General features: G+C 51.6%; 1 protein-coding gene across 50 annotated transcripts in view; it reads left to right on the top strand.

The window, feature by feature from the left end:
- Positions 1-20945, top strand: part of RANBP3 (RAN binding protein 3) — a 60568-nt gene that overhangs the window by 13350 nt on the left and 26273 nt on the right. For 7 of the 50 annotated variants that reach the window (XM_078360330.1, XM_078360317.1, XM_078360335.1 and 4 more), the window contains 3 exons: positions 6524-6579; positions 13295-13498; positions 14224-14471. In XM_078360330.1, the coding sequence (XP_078216456.1) occupies positions 14436-14471 (36 nt within the window). In that variant the 5' untranslated portion in view covers positions 6524-6579; positions 13295-13498; positions 14224-14435. Of the gene's footprint in view, positions 1-5938; positions 6018-6523; positions 6591-10636; positions 10721-13294; positions 13499-14175; positions 14472-20945 lie in introns of all 50 variants that reach the window. The other 43 variants (XM_078360337.1, XM_078360331.1, XM_078360326.1 and 40 more) reach the window with 11 other exon arrangements.

Below are 20945 nucleotides of genomic sequence, written 5' to 3'. Positions count from 1 at the left end.
ACCCTCGAGTCCTGGTCCCTGGAGGCTGCTTGTAGAGGTGCTACCCGGGAGCCCGCTATTTAACTCGCTCACCTGTGGGGCTGTTGAAAACCGTCCTCCTCCTTCCATCCTCCTTCCTCACTCTTTGAAGAGGTAGTGTCTGGGCCCTCTCCCTAGACAAACATACTATCCACAATTACGGAGGTGACTTCAAGGTTCAGGGTGAGGGTTTTATGGACTTTGCACACACACACTCCCAAGCCATCTGGGTCCCACGTTGGTCGTTTCTGCTTTAGAGGAAAGGCCCACCTCCTCAAAAACCTACAGCTCCCTGCAAAAATAGTTCCTCTAGGGTCAGGAGGAAGCCTGTATCTCTCCAGGGGAAGAGACCACTTTCCATCGGGACCCTCGCCTTCATTGCAGCAAACTTTGACTCTTCAAAAAAGCTGTCGTAGGAACTGCTTCAATTTGATTGGAGTTTCCCTCCTAGGAGCTTCTACACTGGCCCATCCAGGTGTAAATGTGCAGACCTCAGACCCCAGGGAAGGGTGGAGGTGCCCCCTTCTTAGCTCCTCTTGCCCCAGCTGGTCTGTTTTCCAGTCTGTCCCCAAGCCATGTCCTAAGCACTAGCACAGTGCCAGGCCCGCTGCATGTGCCACCCTGACCTGGTTCCTCTAGCACTTCTCCCTCTGCTGTCGTGTGCTTGCCTGTTACTGGTCCCATGGCCAAATGCTGTTTGTCCTGTTCAGACAGCCGCTCTCCCAGCAGCCTTCCCTGATTCGCTCCCTTACACAGCCTTGCTGGGTTGGGAGCCCCAGTGCTATGTTCCCAGGGCTTCCTTTGCCTCCCCTGTGTTACAATGTTCAGATAAGGTGTGATGGGTGTGCCAGGCAGAGACGTGTCTCCCTGTGTCACTGCCATGTCTTCAGAGGCCGACACAGTGCTTGGTGCACAGTGGGTGCTGGGATGTGTGGAATTGCTGAGCGAATATTAGGATTGAATCTGTTCATCCTCTGTACAGCTGGGGGAGTAGTTCCCAGGCTCAACTGGGTGGGACAGAGCACCCTGACAGCCATAGCCACACAAGGATGACTGGGTGGAGGTTGGGGGGCAGGGCCAAGGGGTTCCCAACATAAGGCAGAGGTTTGGAAGAACAGAGATGGCCAAGCTTCCCATGCTGGGGCCGGCTTGCTTCTTAGCCTGTCTGTGCTCATTGCTGGAGCTGCAAAGAACAGAACAAGGACACCAGCCCTGTTTTGGGGATCCCAGCTGGTCTGTCCCATTTTGCATCTGAGCCTCACAAGTGGGTTGAGGGTAGCAGGGGGTGGGAGGGAGAACCAGCACTGTGGGCCTGGATGCCAGCAGGGGCTCATTCCTTTCCGTTTCTGGACAGGCCATCTCCCCTTGCCATTTTCCTGGACTCTCCCTAGCCCGGGCCTATGATCGTCATATAGGATCACTGTTGTTGGGCTCAGGCTGGGTGTCTTCTGGGCATGTGAGCTGCGGAGGGTCTCAGGGAGGATGCTGGATGGGAGGGGGGTTTTGAAGTCAGCAGTAGCCTCGTGGAATTTGATGCGCAGCACCCTGGAAAGCCATGGTGAGGCCAGAGAGGAAGTGTGTGGTGGGCCGGAGCACCTCACATGTTGTTCGAGGTGACCTGTGTCCAAGGAGGAGAGGCTCTGAGTCTCCCCCACTTCACATATCAGCATTGTCCACAGTGGTCCACAGTGATCCATCAAAGGACCACTCAGGCCTCATCATGGATGTCTTTGGAAATGGTGGGGACTCCCTGGTCAAATAACTTTTGGAAGCATCTGGTCAAATTAGTTTCTTTTGTTTCTCTCTTTTTTTGAGACAGGGTCTCACTCTGTCACCCATGCTGGAGTGCAGTGGCATGATGATGGCTCACTGCAGCCTCCAACTCCTTGGCTTAAGCAGTCCTCCCACCTTGGCCTCCCGAGTAGCTGGGACTACCGGAGTGCGCCACCATGCCTGGCTAATTTGTTTATTTTTTGTAGAGATAGGGTCTCACTATTTTGCCCAGGCAGGTCTTCAACTCCTGGGCTCAAGTGACTCTGCCGCATCAGCCTCCACAGTGCTGGGACTACAAACATGAGCCACCATGCCTGTCCTTGTATTGGTTTTCTGACCTCTTGATATACTGATGTGTGAAGTCAATCTCCGGACAGACTGCTCTTTTTACAAACCAGGTTTCAACAGGGAGCATTTTATAGGACAAAACGACAAACAAACCCGACCACTTGGTTGACAGTTTCTGGGTCATATAGTCTGCATTTGATTCATATTTTAGTATTTTAGGTCTTCATGATGGGTCTTTAGAAATCTCCAGTGGTGATTTTCCTTTGACCTGTGAAAGAAAAGCTGGGCTGGGAATTGAAGCAGGTTGTAGAAGCCTCCCTACTTCCAGTTGCCTGCCGGTTATCCAGACTTGAGTTGGAGGTAGCTGAATGCCCGCTGCTTCCTCGATGATATAGCCAGAATCAGCCTGGTGATGGGGAATGGTTACAAACAGCAATCCGTGCCTCTGGTGGTTGAGGGGGCAGTCCTGCCTGGAATGGGGCGTGTGTGTTGTCCGTTTGCAGTAGCCGTGCTGGTTTGCAGATCGACCTTTGGTCTGAGTAGAATTACAGCAGGAGTAACTGGCGCTCTGTGTTTTGGGTGGAGATGTGACTGAAGCTCATTTCTACATGTTAGTGCGGTGACTGGGTCAGTCATGAACGCCAGACCTGCCATCAGCAGGGGTCCCGATGGTCCAAGATGGGCCATGTTCCTCTCCTGTTGCTGTATCCTCTTGGTTCTGTTCCTCCAGAGAACCCTGACCATGCCTCCCTGGGTTCTAATCCTTGTGGCATGTGATATTTCATTCACTCCTAACTGCCCATCGAGCGCCTGTTAGGTGTGAGGCTCTGTGTTTGGCACTGTGAATACAGAGGTGAACGGAACAGATGAGGCCCCGCTTTATAGAACTTACATCCTAGGGGTAGATGCTGTCACCACACAAATAAACCCCTCTGCTAGCGCTAGGGCTCCACAGTGCCTGGTCAGCAAGGGCAAACACGCCCATCCCTTTCAATCAGATACTTTCCCCTGGAGTGTCTGCCCTCAGCTTCCTGCTCTTCACACTTCTGGTGGCACCTTGCACAGAATGAGGGCTGAGTAAATATTTGTGAATGCACAGCAGCTGGTGTGTAGATGAACGAGAGAGAGGGCTGAGTTCAAACACTCATTGCAGGGTGTTTAGGTGGCGTGCGCTGGGTGATAGGCCGGGGACAGCTGTTTTGGCTGCTGTGGTCATGGTCTCTGCATGCCCCGTGGCAGGATATAAGGCCTGCTTTGGAGGGAGTGCGAGAGCGGGCACACCTCTCACACTAGGAGCTCCCTGAAGGAGACAGTGTCCGTGCAGGAGTAAGCACTGGCCGCGGAAAAGAAGGTGAACCACGGTCTCTTGGTAGCGGGCCTAAACCAAGCAGAAGTCCAGGAGCGCACCCTAAGTATGGGACGTGCAGAGACAGCAGGCTTTTCAGTGCCGCCATGGCGGGAGGTGGAGGGTGCGTAGCTGGGTGTGGCCTGTCTCAAGGTGCTCAGCCTCTAGTCTGTGGGAGATACTGCAGTTTTAAGTGTATATTTCATGGCTGTGCTTCTGGCTGCTCTGTGGAGGCCAGACCTAGGGAATGAGAGCAGAGGCAGAGAAGGAACGGAGGGCTGAATGGTGGCAGGGGTGGGTACAGGAACAGGAGGTGCGTGGATCCTTTCAGAGCTTGACCCCACGTACCCTTTCATAGCCTCCCTCTGCCTCCAGCTGGGTCACATGTCCGGGCACAGGGCAGGGTTGTTTTTCCATCAGGGGGTCCCTCTCCTGGTCCATGCCCCCCAGCCCTGCTGTGTGTCCAGAAGGCTCCAGGCAGGACCTTGGCACCATGGCCAGCCCAGGCCTCCCATAGCTGCCCAAATAGCTTCAGTCCCTTCCGTGCGCCTGCAGATCCGCCAACACACTTCTCATCAGCGGCATGCACTCCTCTCCCATCCAAATGATTCTCTCTCCCTTCTAGCCCGTCCTTACTAGCCTGGCATCCAGTGTCCTCACGTCACATTTTCTCTAGTGTCCCCCTCCCCTCTCCCTTCATGAAGTGTCTGTTGAAGCCGTGTGCAAGTACTGTTCTCGGGCCAGGAGGTGCTCAGGGGAACAAAGCAGTCTCTAATCTCATGGAGTGTGTATCTTAAAGGGTGAGACTGACCATAACCCCATCAGTGGAGTGGATGAGGCGGTGACACTTGCTGTGAAGAGAAAGCATCTTGGCTTCACTTTGAGGCCTGTCCACGGTCTCTTCCACAGATGCCACAGAGTGCAGCGTGCATGTAATTAAGTCTGCAGTGGCTGGACCACGCCTCTCTCAGGCTGGAGTCTGTTACTGACAAGGGGCCGAAATGTAGCTCAAACTGGCTTCAGCAAAAATCAGCACTGATTGGCTTCAGTGAAAAGCCTTGAAAAGTCTGGGGCAGAGTTAGCTTTGGGCCAAGCTCAACTCAAGGCCAAACACAAGGCCAGGATTTAGTCTTCCCCCTCCATCTCTGACTCTGCTTCCCTCTGGTTGGCTCTGGTCCAAGGCCCCTCTCAGTGACATGCAATTGCTGGCAGCCTCAGGGTCATTTAGCAGCCCCAGGAGCTCCAACGAGAGGCCTGGCCTTGTTCATGTGCCATGTGTTCACCAAGGCGTGTGGGACTCTCCTTGTCAGGCCTGGAGCTGGGGCTAAGGTTGGCCACATCTCAACCGGGGGAAGGGGAACAAGAAGCGGGTAGCTCCCTAAAGAAAATGAGGTTGGAGAGGGCCGAGTTGACTCAGACCCTGACTCCTTCCTGTACATCTTGTCACCTGGCAGCTGACAGGGAGGCAAATGCAGAGGTCAGGGCTGGGCTTGTCGGGTACAGGGGCAGCACCGGAAGGCCTCTGGGATCCTGGTAGCAGACACCATGTGGATAAGCTGCTGCTCTGTCCCAGAGTCCCCCGGCATTCCTTTGACGTCATTTATTACCCCGCATAGGCACATTCATTCATGTTTGTCAAGCGGCACCTGTATGCTGTGCTGGCAAGAAATCTGCTGAGGGAAGCCTGGAAGTCTAGTTGGAGACCCCTCTAACCCCCACCTGCTCCCTTGTTGCTCCTGGGTCTTGTGCACGTCAGCCACCCCAGTGTTCGCCTTGGCTGTGCCCAGTGAATTGGGCCCTCGTGTGGCGAGGCTTCGGGAGCATGATGTGGGAAATGTCACCATCAGTGGGCTGCCTGCCTGTGGACGGTTGGCCCAGGGTCAAGACCAGAGTCTGTCCTGCTGCTGCAGGAATGTGATGGTATCTGTTGGGTCATTTTGGTGCTGTCCCTTTCTCTTCACCTCAGTCACTACCCACCCGGTCTCCCCACAGCCACCCTGACTCTCCCTTACCCAGACTGTTCACTTTCAACCTAAACCAACACCAGGCATCCCCTTGCCTTTTACATTTCCCCAGCTCCTCAGCATGCCCACTCTCTGCCCCCATCCCACTTCACCCTATGAGCTGTGCCTTTGAGCTGCTGCTGCTTTCCCTTCCAGTTCTTGAGACCCCAGCACAGCCCCGTCTTTTCGGGACCTCCCCTGGGCTCCAGAGCAGACCAGGACAATGCCAGGCAGAGTGCCTTCGTTGTGACCATGGACAGTGCATGCTTCCTGACTAATGTCTGGCTCCCCACAACTGGGGGCCCTGCAAAAGCAAGGCTCTGCCCACACCCTGCTCACCGAGGAAGCACCGGTGCACGGCCCACAGGAGTCAAGCACCAGATTCACGGCTGCTCTTGTGTGTCTTCCACTCTGGGCCAGGAGTGGTGAAAGAGGCCCTGGGACCACCCCCACAGTCCATCAAAGTGCATGCAGGCCCAAGGCCCTGAGGCAGTGTTTCTTCCTTCCACAGCCGCTTTTCAGGATGGACTCTCAGACCTCTAGCAACTCCAGACATCTTCCTCCCAACCGGCGCTCACTTAGAGATCCAGGTTGAGTGCTGGGATTCTTCCACGACTGTCTCTGCAAAGAGCTTGAGCAACGTGGCCCTTTTTGGTCGCCCTCTGGCCTGTAAACTTTAAAAAGTTACGTTAGTCTCTAACATTTGCAACTCAGGAGGTGCCACATAAAAAGCTGGTGTCTCTGTGCCACATTCCTGCAAAGCTGCAGCTGATGGTGCCAAATAGCAGCTGCCATACTCTCCACTGCTCTCCCACTCTCATTTACCCACCCACTCTCTGTGAGTCTTGAAACCTCCTTATTGATAATAAGTGCATACAGCAGAGGGAACGTGTCACATCATTCAGGGTGCATTTCACAAACCTAACTCACCTGTGCATCCAGGCATCCGAGTCAAGATGCTGTTCTAAGTGATTTGATGTTCTCCAGAGTTGTTAGTTTTATCTGTATATATGTTTAACTTATTACAAACAAATGGAGCTTTGTTTACTGTATGCATATAGTGTTGGGGGAAAAAAACTAATTTTTCTTTTTGCAGAAAAGCCTGCCATTGCTCCGCCCGTCTTTGTGTTTCAGAAGGATAAAGGACAAAAGGTAAGGGGCCGGTACGTTCTCTTTCACTTCGTTACTCTAATTTGTTCTCTCTTCACTGAGAGTCTCTTTTCCAGGTTGTGTTGCCAATGCCACTTCTGCCCACAGATGGGGAGACCTAAGCAGAGGTCTTTACACCTTCATGTTGAGCTTGGAGGGAAAGGTCCGGTGGCTTTAGGTTACCGTGGAGCGAGGTTAGGTCTATTGTGGAAAGGGCTCAGAGAGCGCAGTTTATTCCAACACTGTTAGAGAGTTTCTAATTCCTGACAATTTGTTTGAGAAATGCCACTGTACCTTCGGAAAACCAACAGCAGAGGGACAGTAGGGGGAAAAGGGAGAAAGGAAGGAAGGAAGGTAGGGAGGGAGGAAGGAAGTGGGGGAAGAAAGGAAGGAGGAAGGGAGGGAAAAAAAGGAGGAGAGCAGTGGTGGTTACGGGCAAAGAAGACCTACCTCTAAGGCTGGATTTATTTGCTCTAACCAACTTGCCGTACATGCATTTAGGGTAATTGTTTGTTTGTTTGCATTATGTATTTATCCCCTGTCTCCGTGAGGTTGCTTCTCCCTTGGTTGTGGGGTGTCTGGGTCACAGTGTGGTTGGAAGTATGTCGCCTGATTTATGGTGATGAGCTGGCAGCCTGTGGAAGGTCTGGTTGGCGAGGCAGCCAGGTTCTATGATAAGACATCAGTGGATGCTGTTTACCCTGAAGCCATTGGCTTCTCTTCCTTTCTGACAAATCAGTGTGGAAAGTCAGAGTTGCGTCAAAAGTTAGTTGGTGCTGTGTGGCAGTGACTCCCCAGTTTGCATGGGGACCCCCCACTGTTTATCCAGAAATAATGTATGGTCCCTCCCCACTAACGCCCAGTGACAGCACTCCCCACCTAATACCCATCCCAACATTTTAGAGTGACCAAATGAATTTAGAATTCAGCATTGTGCAGAATTCGGTGCATTTTGAGGATGTCTCCATCTTGTCGGCAATAACAGCATTTGAGAATCTCATCAACTCCGTGCCCCTGTAACTTCGGTCCCCTCACAGGTGACTGGCTCCCAGGCAGGAAGCCGCTCTTCTGGTGATCTAGCCGCCCATCTAAGACCATGGCTACAGGTCTTAGATCCTGTCCGGAAGCCGGAATTTATCTTGGTGTGGCCCAGTTTTCCTGAGCAGTGTTCAAGTGTTCTGTCGGGGGTGGGTGTGTTTGTTTGTGGGGTTGGGGAGAAGAGGAAAATGGTTGTCCTAAACCTGCCCCAGCACACCCCCCCCAGATACCTGTGTGTTAGCCTGGGCTTATCTATTAAGCTTGGAACTTTAAATCGTGAAACTTTTCCATTGTTAATTTTTTTGCTGAAGAAGAATCTAGAAATGTATGAGAACTTTCTTCCAGTTTTGTTTTGGTTTTCCGGGTGGTATTTCCAAGATAAATCTATCTGCCTCTGCTATCTCCTCTCCCTTGGGCCCTGAGCAATACAGCTTAATGGCAGGTTCCATCAGTTTGAAGGACTGGTGCATTTCCTCTAGTTTTAGAGAAGAGTCTGAGGAGTTGGGTGTGTTATAAGTGGAATTTTCAGTGCCGCAAAAGAAGTAGCACTCGAATATAAATTTCCTCATCAAGACAATTTACTTCCATAGAAGGGTGCAGCTCACAGATGGAACAATGGTGAGCACACACCCGGAAAGGGAGGGTAAGGGGTACTTATGCCTGACGGAGGTTGCCTCTACTGCTGTATCGTTCCCCATTGGCTAGGGTTAGACCTCACAGTCTAGTCTAATTCCAGTTGGTTATTTTAAAGGGAGCAGGGGTCTGAGCCAGAGTGGCGGGGTGGGTAGTTTGGTGGGAAGGACGGTTATAGGGAGGTCAGAGTGGGTAAGCAGGGGTCAAAGCAGTTGACTAGAGCAGGTGACCGGGATGAGTCAGGACGGAGCAAGGGACCAGGGAAACAGATGTGAACTACTGATTGGAACTGGTGGAAAGGTTGTTTACTGAAACTGCGAGGAAGTTAAACTTTAAAATGAAGAATGGAAGAATCAGAGAGCTGAACCTGCTGACATACTGATTCTTTGAGGTTCTCTGTATCTAGCAGGTGTGTTAGAGCTCTGTTGGACACGTTACAGTCGTTCCTCAGGTGTTCGGTAAAATCAGGATTTTCTAGAATTTTCCATTTTATTATGATCGTCTTTTGAACCATTTTTATTGTAAAACAAAGATTAGCAAATTAAGGCACAGCACTGCCACCTGTTTTTTGTTTTGTTTTTTGCTGTTATTGTCTCATTTTACTTGTTTATGTATTTATTTATCTTTGAGAGGCAGAGCCTCACTCTTTGGCCCAGGCTGGAGTAAGGAGCGTGATCATAGTTCACTGCAGTCTTGAACTCCTGGGTTCAAGCGATCTCATGCCTCAGCCTTATGAGTAACTGGGACTGTAGACACCACCACCACACCTGGCTAATTTAAAATATTTTTTTAGTGATAGGGTCTCACTGTGTTGCCCAGGCTGGTCTCAAACTTCTGGCTTCAGTCACTTCTCCTGCCTCAGCCCCTCAAAGTGCTAGGGTTATGGACATGAGCCACCAAGAATAGAGCAGCAGCCATCCCCTTTGCAGTAGCCCATGGCTGCTACAGCAGTAGTGTGTGGACAGAGACTGTGTGGCCTGCAGAGTCTTAAGATAATTTGGCCAGGCTCGGTGGCTCACGCCTGTAATCCCAGCATTTTGGGAGGCTAAGGTGGGCGGATCACCTGAGGTCGGGAGTTTGAGACAGCCTGACCAACATGGAGAAACTCTGTCTCTACTAAAAAATACAAAATCAGCCGGGCTTGGTGGTGCATGCCTATAATCCCAGCTATTCGGGAGGCTGAGGCAGGAGAATCGCTTGAACCTGGGAGGCAGAGGTTGCAATGAGCTGAGATTGCACCACTGCACTCCAGCCTGGGCAACAAGAGCAAAACTCCATTTAAAAAAAAAAAAAAAAAAAGAAGATATTTAGTATCTGATTCTTTGCAGAAAACAGTTTGCCACCCCTGGTGTAAAACAAATAGTAGAAATCAATAATTCTTTAAATCTGAAGACAGGGCAACCAGCAAGATGAACAGTAACATGTAATATTTGCTCAGATAAATATAAGTGCTTTGAAAGTCCCTAGCTGCTGTGTCGGTACTGTTTTCACATCTAAGGGGATTCTATTGCTTTGTGATTTGCAGGCTGATTTGCATGTATGACCTTCAAGGGGTCTATGCAAATTACATAAACAAGTTGGAGTTGAACCAGAAGGCCAGCTAGGAAGGCATTTTTAACATGCCAAGTATAGTTCTTAACAGAATAAAATAACTGCCCTCCAGCCTTGGGAGTTCAGCTGCCCACTTCTGTCACTCGCACTTCTGTGGCACCATCACCGAAGAGCCACGTGGGAGACCTCTGTGCTGAGGGCAGGCGGGAGGGGCCTTCGTGGGCATTTGCTTTGCTGTGGGATGACAGCGTCCACATGGCCCTGGAGTCCTTTGTGCCGCTCAGGAGTGAGGTGGAAAGTAAACATACAGGGCAGGCGGCTGGCTTTGCTTCTCCTCGGCTTTCTGGTCCAGGGCCTGCAGGGAGCAGCCGCAATATTTGTCGTAAATTAGGGTTTGAGGGCCCTCTGGTTTCATTCTCTCTTGTGGAGATGATCGGCCTATCCCTGTCTTGTTCCCTAGAAGCCAAGCTGGGAGTGAGCTGTTAGAACTGCTGTGATGTTTTTCTGAGGCAGTGTCCCATCCCCCTGCCCTCCCCCCCCCACCCTTTGTGCTTCAACATTTTGTTTTGAAAAATTTCAACTCCTTGGAAAAGTATGATACCACAAACACATGGGTATCCTGCATTTGGCTTCGCTGTTACCGTTGCTGCCTGCGGCTCTGATACTGGAAGTTGTGCCCATGTGACATTCCTCCCCTGAATTATTCCTCGGGTATCTAATAGGGATAATGCCATTCTCCTGTGTGGCCTTATGACCATGTTACTTCTAAAAAAATGTTAATTCAGTAATATCCTCCAATATGTAGTCTATGTTTTAAGTTGTCCTTATTGTCCCTCAGATGTCTCAAGAAGTCTCATCAACTTTGGGACCAGCTGACTTCCCTTTCAGTAAAGGAGATCTCAGACCACCCGATGGGATGCAAGTAAAAGAGCCCCTTCCTCTCCGCACCCCTCACACCATTCAAAGAGACAGCTCCATATGCTCAGGTTTTACTGCCGAATCATGATTGAGAAAAAGGATTTGGAGTTGAAAAGGCCTTAAGCTGCTAGCCCAGGAGTGTTTTGTTTTTGTTCAGTGGTAAAGCCACACAGCAGTTTTCAGATCCCGTTGATGTGCCGCGTTGCCCTTCAGCACACTACCGGTTGGGACTGTGGCCTGCGTGTGGGTGCCAGTGGTTCACTGAGCCTTGGGTCAGGTTGCCAAATCCTACCAGTGTTCCAGGGTAGAAAAAGCCATGTATGGTTTTAATTGTAGTCCTAGCGCCTAAAATGAAGTCATGGCCCGGTTGGCGGCACAGGAGCGTTATTTCCTGGGCTTCCTGGGGAGGGCTCTGCCGTAAGTGCACATTTACAGGCACCATGGTTGGGGGTGGCAAAAATGAAAACTTTCTTAACTGCCTTGGATGGAGGCAGAGTTCTTTCTTTTCCCTTTTTAATGTGACGAGAATGTAAATATCCTTATGTGGGCTGTTCCATTATTTGTAAACACTAAACATTTATTTAATTTCCTCTCTCTCCAGAGCATTTGTTAACCTGAAGCAGGGAGGCCTTGAGCTTATGCTAGCAGAATCATGCCCATTTGGTAAAACGACAGAAGGCAGTTACAGAAAGGCTATTTAGCAGAAAGTATAGTATGACTGAAAATATGGTCGTAGAGTGTTGAGACCTATTTTTGTGGCTTACTGTTAGGGCGATGGGCTTAGCCCTGGTGCGTGTGGTTCTTGCCAGCCATGTGAATGTTAGGATAAGGTCAAAGGCTGGCAGAATCTTGATGTCTGATTTTACCAGGCATGTTGAAAATCGCAGGCCTCATCTTGGTTCTTTAGAGCTTACTCTTCCTGCCCAGGAGAAATGCTAGCACCCGGGTAGAAAATGCTGGAATAACACTGGTTAATTCTCCCAAGAAATTTTCTAATCTGAGAGAGGAAGTGATGTAATACTTCTCAACACTTGTACTAATCAATTCTTTTTACCCAAAGATGATGAATTTCATCCTGTTTTGATGTCGGGATTTCCAATTTATGACTTTCTTCTTGGGCATCCTGTTCAGCATTTTGAATTACATGAGGGTGTTTGAATATTTGTACTTCAAAAGCAGGGGTTGCAAAAAATTCAGGTGGTTCTAATTAGAGATAGGCAGTACCCCACAGAGCTCTGGGTTTGATTTTTCTCTTTCGAGGTCTTAAGTGTCTAACCATAAAGTAGCACCAGACATGGGTGGCCAGACCGACCCCAGTGCCCTCCTGTGCAGGTTTAGAGAGCAGCTGGTTGTGGGTCTGCCCTGGGTAGAGAGAGGCGACAGAGTCCTTTCGAGACGTGGATTGCTTTTGCTTTCCTAGGAATTTGTGAACATTCTCTCACATCCTCTTTCGATAGTTCCGTTCCTCCTCCCAGATCCCTACGTTTTAAGTAGTGCCCAAGCCCTGTCTAAAGAGATCAGCCGCTTCACACTCAGAAGAAACACCGCCATGTCCACAGGGAGACGGGGCAGCCCTGTACTCGTTTAGGTCACCAAGTACGAGAAATGGCTCCATGTCATTGGACAATGCCAAGAGGGAGGTTTGGGGACTAGAGCCTGTCTGTTTTAGGACGCCAGGTGTATAACCCATTTCTCAAGAAAAGAGTCTTGGAGTTATGGCCACAGAGCTCTCAGCCCATCGAAGCCCTGCCGGAGTCCCAAGAACCACCTGAAGGGATGCCAGGTGTTGTACTGTGGGGAGGAAGACTCCAGAACCGGCTGCTCTCAGCTTGGCAGCTTTCCAGTGAGCCCTTGCTGAATGAGTAGGGATCTTGCTGAGGATGCACCTGGGAGAATCCTAGGCCCAAGGGCTCTGTGATGTGCCCCCCTCCTCCATCTGAACTACCTGCCTACCGCTGAGGCAAAAACCAGCTCTTGGGTGTCTGTGTCACCCCACACCGGCACTCACTGAGGTGGAAAAGCACTTTCTGCATCCTGGGTGTAAGCAGAACAAATGGAAAGTGCCAGAAGAACTGTAGTGAGAAACAGAAGCCCTTGACCCCTGCCTCCCTGGTTTCTCCCTAACTGTAGGGTTCCAGCCCCACCTTCCCCTTTCCTAAAGCACAGAAATGGTGCTGATGGCCAATTCCCCCACTTCAGTATTTCTGAGATACTAAAGGAATTTAAATCTTTTGCATGATCATCTCTGTTCCTTGATCACCAAGGCCCATAAGCTGAGTAGCTCCTTGTCAGGCAGACTATAGTTTTGGAAACAAGGGTCCTGCTTCTCACATACTGCAGAGCTCCTTGCAAAGTCACATGGCTCCCAGTCCCATTCTCACTTTCCCTTTCGTCAGCCATGAGAGCCGGTTTTATTGAGTAGAACCCAGCAGCAAGTGCCTGCTCTCTCCACCGTCCTTCCAGGCACAGGAGCTGCTGCAGGCCGAGCCATCTCCAGCCTCTGACCCCTGCCTGCCCTCCCTGCTGTCTGGTGCAGGCTTTATTCACATTGAAGGAAAATTGTCTTTTGTGCTCCCAGTCCCCTGCAGAGCAAAAAGACTTGTCGGATTCGGGAGAGGAGCCTCGGGGGGAGGCTGAGGCCCCCCACCATGGCACGGGTCACCCCGAGTCAGCTGGCGAGCATGCCCTAGAACCTCCTGCCCCTGCTGGCGCCTCAGCCAGCACTCCTCCGCCTCCCGCTCCTGAAGCCCAGCTTCCTCCTTTTCCGCGAGAACTGGCAGGGGTAAGTCCACACCTACCTGGCACTCCTATTGCCCAAGGAGACGCCAACCCAGACCAACTCCTTTCCCTTGGGTCCCTCAGATCCTAGCCCTAGCTCATTGTAATAGGCTGATGGTATCTTAAAAGATGGCAAGGAGACTGGGCGCAGTGGCTTACGCCTGTAATCCCAGCACTTTGGGAGGCCGAGGCGGGTGGATCACCTGGGGTCAGGAGTTCGAGACCAACCTGGCCAACATAGTGAAAACCCCGTCTCTACTAAAAATACAAAAATTAGCTGGGCGTGGTGGCGCATGCCTGTAATCCCAGCTGCTCGGGAGGCTGAGGCAGGAGAATCACTTGAACCCGGGAGGTGGAGGTTGTGGTGAGCTGAGATCGTGCCACTGTACTCCAGCCTTGGCGACAGAGTGAGGCTCCTCTCAAAAAAAAAATGACAAGGATTTCTTCCAACTCTCTTTTAATTTGTGCTGCGGAAAAGTCAGGGGTGATCAAGTCCCTTTTTAGCCTTTTCTAAATTGGGGGAATATATACCCGCAGCAAGAGGTGAATCCTGTTTCCCGAAAAAGACATGAGGGGTCAGGAGGAATTCAGTCATGTGAAGTAGAACCTTCCGCAGCTGATCTGACCCCTTCACCCTCCTTCCATTTTTCTTTCTTGTTTCCCTGAATGCGGGCATTGAAGTTTAGCATCTTAGAAACCCAAGAAGCTAAGGCTTCCTTTGCTATCTAGGAAGAGGCGCTCTCCGACACAGATTGCTTTGCAAGACTGATTGTGTTTGGACTGTGGTTAAGGCGGTGAACTGATTGTCTTCAATCAAAGCAGGAAGAAGAAAAGACTCTTCCTTTGAACCCAGAAGGAATCCCCTGAGCCCTTTATCTTTGTATTAAGAAGCCTTTTGAAGATTATAGGTGGAGAAGACTGGGAACTCTCAAGAACAAGAAATGTCTTGGGTTTTTGAAGTTGATAAATTGGGAAAGGTAAACGTTATCCTACATTCAGGATTGAAAACTCCATCCTCTAGGTAACTCATGAGAGAAGACCCCTATTCTCAGGACAGGGAAAAAGGACTCTTAACAGGAAAAGAAGGGACCCAGCTCTACCTGCCTGAGCACCAGGCAGCCTTCCAGCCTGGCCCTGTCGCAAACCTTACCCCAGACCTCAGTGATTCCTACTAGCACACACCAGTCTCCCCGCTTTTAAGGAAACTATTAACATTCAGCTACAGCCACCAAATCCCAAGACTGCTCGAACACTCAAGAAACTGTTCAGCCACGGGTGGGTTGGAATCTTGTGTTAACATTTTGGAAGAGTCAGTGTGTGATGGAAAAAGAAGCAACAGTCTTTACCGTCTGCCAGAGGCTATGGGGTGAATCGGCAGTAGTGGCCTTTGTGGCGCAGAAGCAGGTTGGGGTAGCAAGACATGGGCTGGCTCCATGGAAAGGAGTCCAGCCAGGAGACACTTGTCCCACAGTGCACTGGGAGCACAGCCCTCCCACGAATGCATGTGACAGCTGCCAGAGCGAGAATTAGGAGGTGGCTGCGCCTTCTTTTGTTGTCAGAGCAGCTGCTGGAAACTTCTCTTGAGTGAGGTATGGTGAGTTTCTGCACCTCTGGTCTTTGAGAGCACAGGAAATGGTGTTCTCAGGTTTCCATCTTCAGCTCTCTAGGAACAGATAGGTTTTAGGGTCTACCCCAGAGGTGCCTGGGTTTGAAAAATGCAGCCCACATGGGACTCTCCAGCTGCAGAGGGGACAGGTTCTGGAATGAGAATAGCAAACAGACAAGCGGATCACAGAACTGTTGTGGCAGCAGGTGCTCTTCGAGAGCACACAGGCTGTTCTGTGCCCCGCATACTTCTCACAGAGCGCGTGCTGGAGTGTCTGGAGGGGCCTCACCTCGTCCAGGTATTCATCTCTGGGGCCTGGCTGGCCCAGGTAGATCTCAGCATCCTGATCCTTAGGGACTTTGGGTCTGAGGCTCTGATCCTGAGAAATTCAAGCAGTCCCCCACACTGGCAGGTGAAAGGTGAAGCTGTATGGCAGAGAGCCTTGGGATGCGCTCGTAGTCACCATGGGAGAGCCAGGATGGGGGCTACAGGGATCTGTGTACATGTTCCAGGACAGCACTGGTGGCCATACCTATTACATGCTCCTTGTAGTTTTAGCATTGGCAACTTTCAGACGCCCACTCTCAGAAGCCCCTTGTGACAGCTCTGACCCATCCAGGACTCCTTCTCTCAGGCTGTCTGCAGAGAATACCCTGGCTGGTTGCTGAGGGCTCCCATTAATTGGCTTTCTCTACTAATTGGGCCTTCTCAGAGCCCAGAGCAAAATAAACTTTTATTTTAGGTTAGTTAGGCCATAGATCAAGTCAGCTGGACCCAACCCCAGCTGCTTCTTGGCCTGAGAGTTTTCTTTGATGAACTTAGACCATTTTCGTTTGCACCAGAAGAAATTTGGGTCTCACTGTATATCACACTGGAGTTCAGGAAACCGCCCCCGTGTTACCCAGCAGGTCTCATCCATCACGTCTAGTTGGCTTTATTCCACAGTCCCTTGGGGGGAATGTAAAGCTGAGTGTTCTTGGTGATAAATAGTGGCTCGCTGAACTGTTGCTTATAAAGGGCCCTTATCATCTTTCAGTCTCGTCAGAACCCTGGCCATGGAAGACTCAGTACCAGGAAAAAGTCTCTATATATCAGACTCCCTGGCTCTCAGAAGACAGTCTGAAGAAGACGAAACCACATCCCAGTTAAGTTCTCTGCTTGATCCAGAGAAAGCAGGCAGCTCTGGGCACTCACTCTGAGCCTGCTGGAATTGTACTGGACTGAAGCTCCCTGCCAAGGCCCTGCCGAGCCTCAGACATGTTTATTAGACCCACCAGGGAGCTTAAGAAGGTTCTGGAATGAGGCCCTCTGGCCAGACAGCTTCCCTCCACCTTCCAGCCCCTGCACAGGATTTGGCCCTCAGCACCCCTCAACATTCAGACCTGTGGAAACTGCCTCTCACTTGGTTTTCTCAGGGCCTGCCCTTTTGACAAGAATTTCTGAGCTGGTTGCATCAGTCACAGAATAAAAAGCATTGAACTGGCCCACAATTTCTTTTGCATCCCAGGCATCCAGCCATGACCAGCCAGATTTTCTAACTTGTCAGGCTCACTGAGGCCCTGGTAGACCACATGGTTACCATGGTTTTCTAGAGGGACTTTATCTGAGGTGGCCTTGCTTTCTGGTCTTTCTCAGGGGACCGGGTAGACAGTGCCATTCCTTCCTGTTTCCTCCTTGTTTGTCTTTGTATCTGTGGGGTCGGCTTCTGAAAGTGCTGTCCCCTTCCTTGGGCCGCCTTGGCACCCGTGTCCTTCTTATGAGACCAGGTAGTCTCACAAGAGCCGCGTGTTTTGGACAGGGCAATTCTTAATAAATGTGACAACCATGATATTCACTGTTTCATTCCTTATGCAAAGAACAAACGCTTCCCAGCTTGCATTCCCATTCCAGATGCGATATGCCCCCTTGTCTTGTACTTAATAGCAGGGACTCACTGCCTCACAGAATTGTGCTACTTCCCACAAGGTCCCTGTGGCTCCTGATGGGAACTTGCTGTGTGGTCAGCCGCCACCCTGCCGGCAGGGGCGCATGATCAGCATTCTGGCCAGCCTGCAGCCAGAGCCCCTAGAGGCTTCTTCATCTTTTCTCATTATTATTAATCTGGGATGTTGTCATCACGGTGTGGAAATGGGTGCTGACCCAGCATTCCTGGGTGTCGTCCTGAAGTCCTGCCCCTTGTAGGCAGTGGATCCGGTTTGGGAAATGCGGAGGAGGAGGAGGAAATAAGGCTCTCCTGTCCTGCTTCTGTCCTCTCTCCTCCCCAGTAAGTCCTTGGAACTTGCTCTTTTGTTTTTGTTTTTTTGAGCTGGAGTCTCACGCTGTTGCCCAGGCTGGAGTACAGTGGTGCAGTCTTGGCTCACTGCAACCTCCGCCTCCTGGGTTCAATCAATTCTCCTGCCTCAGCCTCCTGAGTAGCTGGGATTACAGGCATGCATGCACCACCACGCCTGGCTAATTTTTGTATTTTTAGCAGAGACAGGGTTTTGCTATGTTGTCCAGGCTGGTCTTTAACCCCTGATCTCAGGTGATCTACCTGCCTAGGCCTCCCAAAGTGCTGGGATTACAGGCGTGAGCCACCGTGCCCGGCATAGAGCTTGCTCTTAAAATTCTCCTGAGCTCTGGTTGCAGACCTCTGGGGGCTGACCCCAGGTGTGTCCCAGACATTGTTCAGGACCAACCCCTGAGGACCCCTGCCTGGTTTGGGATGAGGGGTGGCCCCAGACTGCCTTGACACCAAACAGGTCCAGACTCCTGGACTGCCGAGTCTGGGAAATGGAAGATGTTTGTGGAGCTTTAATGTTTGTGAGGTTGACGTTGGCCGTGTGTGGGGCTGGGTGGCTTAAAGGGGCTTCGTGCACCCCAAACCTTTGCTTGCCTTGGAGAAGACAGCATGAGCTAGCTGGATAGCAAGCTCCAACGTCTCCTGAGAGGAGAGGCCCTCTATCCCAGCAAGGTACAGGTGGGGAGGCCTGGACAAGGGCAGAGGGCAGGCGGCGCCGCAGGTGGGCGGCGGGTTAGGAGTTCTGGAAGAGCCAGCTTGTCCACAGGTACGCACTCTGTCTTCTTGCTTCCCTCCTCTGGCTCTTAGTGGAGAGTTGCTGGCAAGAGGTTCTCCCGGGGTTGGAATCTTCCTGTGTTGTCCTTCCTAGGCCTTGGCTTCCCAGCCTTTCCAGGACCAAGAGAAGAGAGTTGGGGCACGGATTTGAGGGTCTCCTGAGGTCAGGGGTCAGGCAGCATCTGAATCTTACCTGCCTAGGCACCCGTTTTTCTCAGGGTCACTGAAGGGGACATCATGGGGGACACAGACTCCACCCATGCAGCAACTCCTCATCAAGCGCCTTCTGTGCAGGGTGTCCTGGGTGTTGGGTGGATGGACTGTGTTGTAGGAGACACCCCTGAGGTCATTTCCCTCCGTGATGGAACAAAACAGGGTAGCTCCAGAGAGGGCTCATGAGGGGCTGTGGGGATAGGGAGTAAGTGCATGCTTACCCTAGAGGTGGCTCTCACAGCATCTCAGACATGCAAGGACCTGGAGGGAAGGTGCTCACGCCGTGGAGGAGCAGCACTCGGTGAGGCAGAAGCAGTCAATATGTTCGGATAACAGGAGGCCACATGGCCAGAGCCTGGCGGCCAAGGGGACCCTGTGCTTGAGGTCACTAAGGCAGGATGGAAGGGCACGTTCTCTGCGGTCTAGAGCTGACGGGACTTGCTGACAGGTTGGAGGTGCTGGGCGAAGGGGAGGATGAATCCAGAATACCTGGGAGCACCACGATGTTCCCAGGGCTGCTCCGGAGCCCCAAGCCTCACTCTTGACCTGGACACGCTGCTCTGGGGAGAGCATCCGTAGCATCCACGATCCCTGAGAGGCGTGGTGTAGTGTGAAAAGAGCCCCCAGCTATGCAAAGCAACCATGGACAAAACTGAAGGGAGAAACAGTCAGGTCAACCCTAAGAGCTGGAGACCGCAGTGCCCGCTTTGAGTAATGCATAGGACCTCTAGACAAGATCGGTAAGGAAACGGGACTTGAACAGCACTACCAAGCAAGCAGACCTGACGGACATGTAGGCCACCGACCCACACAGCGGGTGCACATGGAAAGTGCAGCATGGGAGACCGTTTGTTAGGTCACAGAACCCACCTCCATTGTAAAAGGACTCAAATACAGAGTAAGTGCTCCAACTGCAAGAGAGAAAATTGTAAATCAAAAACAGGGAACTAGGAAATTGACATGTGGAAATTAACCTAGATAACCAGTGAATCAAAGAGTAAGGCTTGGAGGCGGCGGGGAAACATCCCATCCAGGGGTGAGGAGACACGAGGGAGCTCGGGGACCAGCTCCCCTCCATAAGGCTGGACTCAGGTCTTCTCCAGCTTCTCCATGGTCTGCAGGGGGCCTAGGATGCAGTGTCTTTTTGTTGAACAAATGCCAAGCGGACATTTGTTCAATGTGAGGACCAGTGACATGACACCCAGGATCAGAATAAGCCGCAGGAAGAGTCTAAGGGGCCTAGAGGTCATCTCACCAAGGGGTTTGTTCCCACCTGAGGGAAAAGGAGGGCGTCACTGGATGAGAGAGCAGGTTGTCTGCAGAGGTCAAGGAGAGTGTGGCCATCTCCTGGTCTCAGAAGTCATTCAGGAAGGGACATATCACCCAGGACCAGGGAGGCCCCCGTGTAAAGATTTTGGTGCAGTTGAAATGCTCATTGGATTAAAAGGGGAGAGAAAAGCCTAGAGCCACAGGATAGGACTTGGGCCTGGGGATGACCTGGACCTGCTGTTAGGGACGGCTGGGAGGACAGGTGAGGCCAGGGAAGGCAGAGGTGAGGCGAGCAGTTCTGCGTCTGAGGAGATTGGGCTGTGCAGAGGCGGCTGGCCTCAGACAGGAACCTGCACGGAGCATTTGGAGGCCAAAGCCACCCTGCAGGGCTCTGGAGGGCATAAATTACCCCAAGGGAAAGGAGGCTATGCCAGGTGGCGTTTCTTAGAGCTGCCGGTGCTAGGAAGCTGAGGTAAGGGCCAGTCGAGGGCAGTAGCTGGCCCAGGCATGGGACGCCCAGGCTGGGCTGCATGAGCGAAGGCTTTGGCAACCCAGGTGGGCAGATGCTGGTTCTCTGTGTTTCTCTCACCTTTGCTTGCTGAGTATGAGGATGAGCGATAGCTGGAGCCTACACCCACCCCACCGATGTTACCCAAGAGCAGGGATGACAAGCTGGTGACAGCTCAGTACTGTCAGAGGCAACCCCAGGCTCTGGCGTTTCTAGAAAGGTCACCCCAGTCCAGATCCCTGGCCTCCTAGCTGCACCCAGGGGTCACTCCACGGCCCTGAATCCTGGTTCAAGTCTTCCCTGACACTAAAGCCATGCTCCCAGTGTAGCCTCGGGCTTTACATCCATTTGGAGTTTCGCTCCATCAGGTGCGCGTCTGGAGCATTGTAATCATCTGCTCCCAGGCTGAGCATCTAACCTGCCCTGCCTATCACCTCGTGCCCCTGTGAGGGAGGCACTAGCATCCCCATTTTGCAGGTGAGAAGGCTGAAGCCTGGACAAGATATGGTTTCCCCCCTAGAAAATGGCAGAGCTGGAATAAACTGACAGTTCTTTCAGCCTTCAAGAGGCAGCAGGAACTAAGCCACCTCTGCACCCTCATGCCCTTGTCATGGCTGCAGTTGCTGCTGACTCCGGCCAGCCTGCTTGATGGCATTTTGCTTTGGCCTCTGGTATTTTCACAGTTGCCCCAGTGACTAATAGAACCCAGTGTTGTGTTACAAGGATTTTGTGTTTCCCGCACATTTTGATGATGTCCTCTCGTGGGGATAGTGGTAATCAGCCCTCACTCACACAATCCC

The sequence above is a fragment of the Callithrix jacchus genome, chromosome 22, assembly GCF_049354715.1.
Source record: "Callithrix jacchus isolate 240 chromosome 22, calJac240_pri, whole genome shotgun sequence".
Lineage (NCBI taxonomy): Eukaryota > Metazoa > Chordata > Mammalia > Primates > Cebidae > Callithrix > Callithrix jacchus.
The sequence above is the reverse complement of the archived record's forward strand: the minus strand, read 5'-3'. Positions and strand labels throughout refer to the sequence as shown.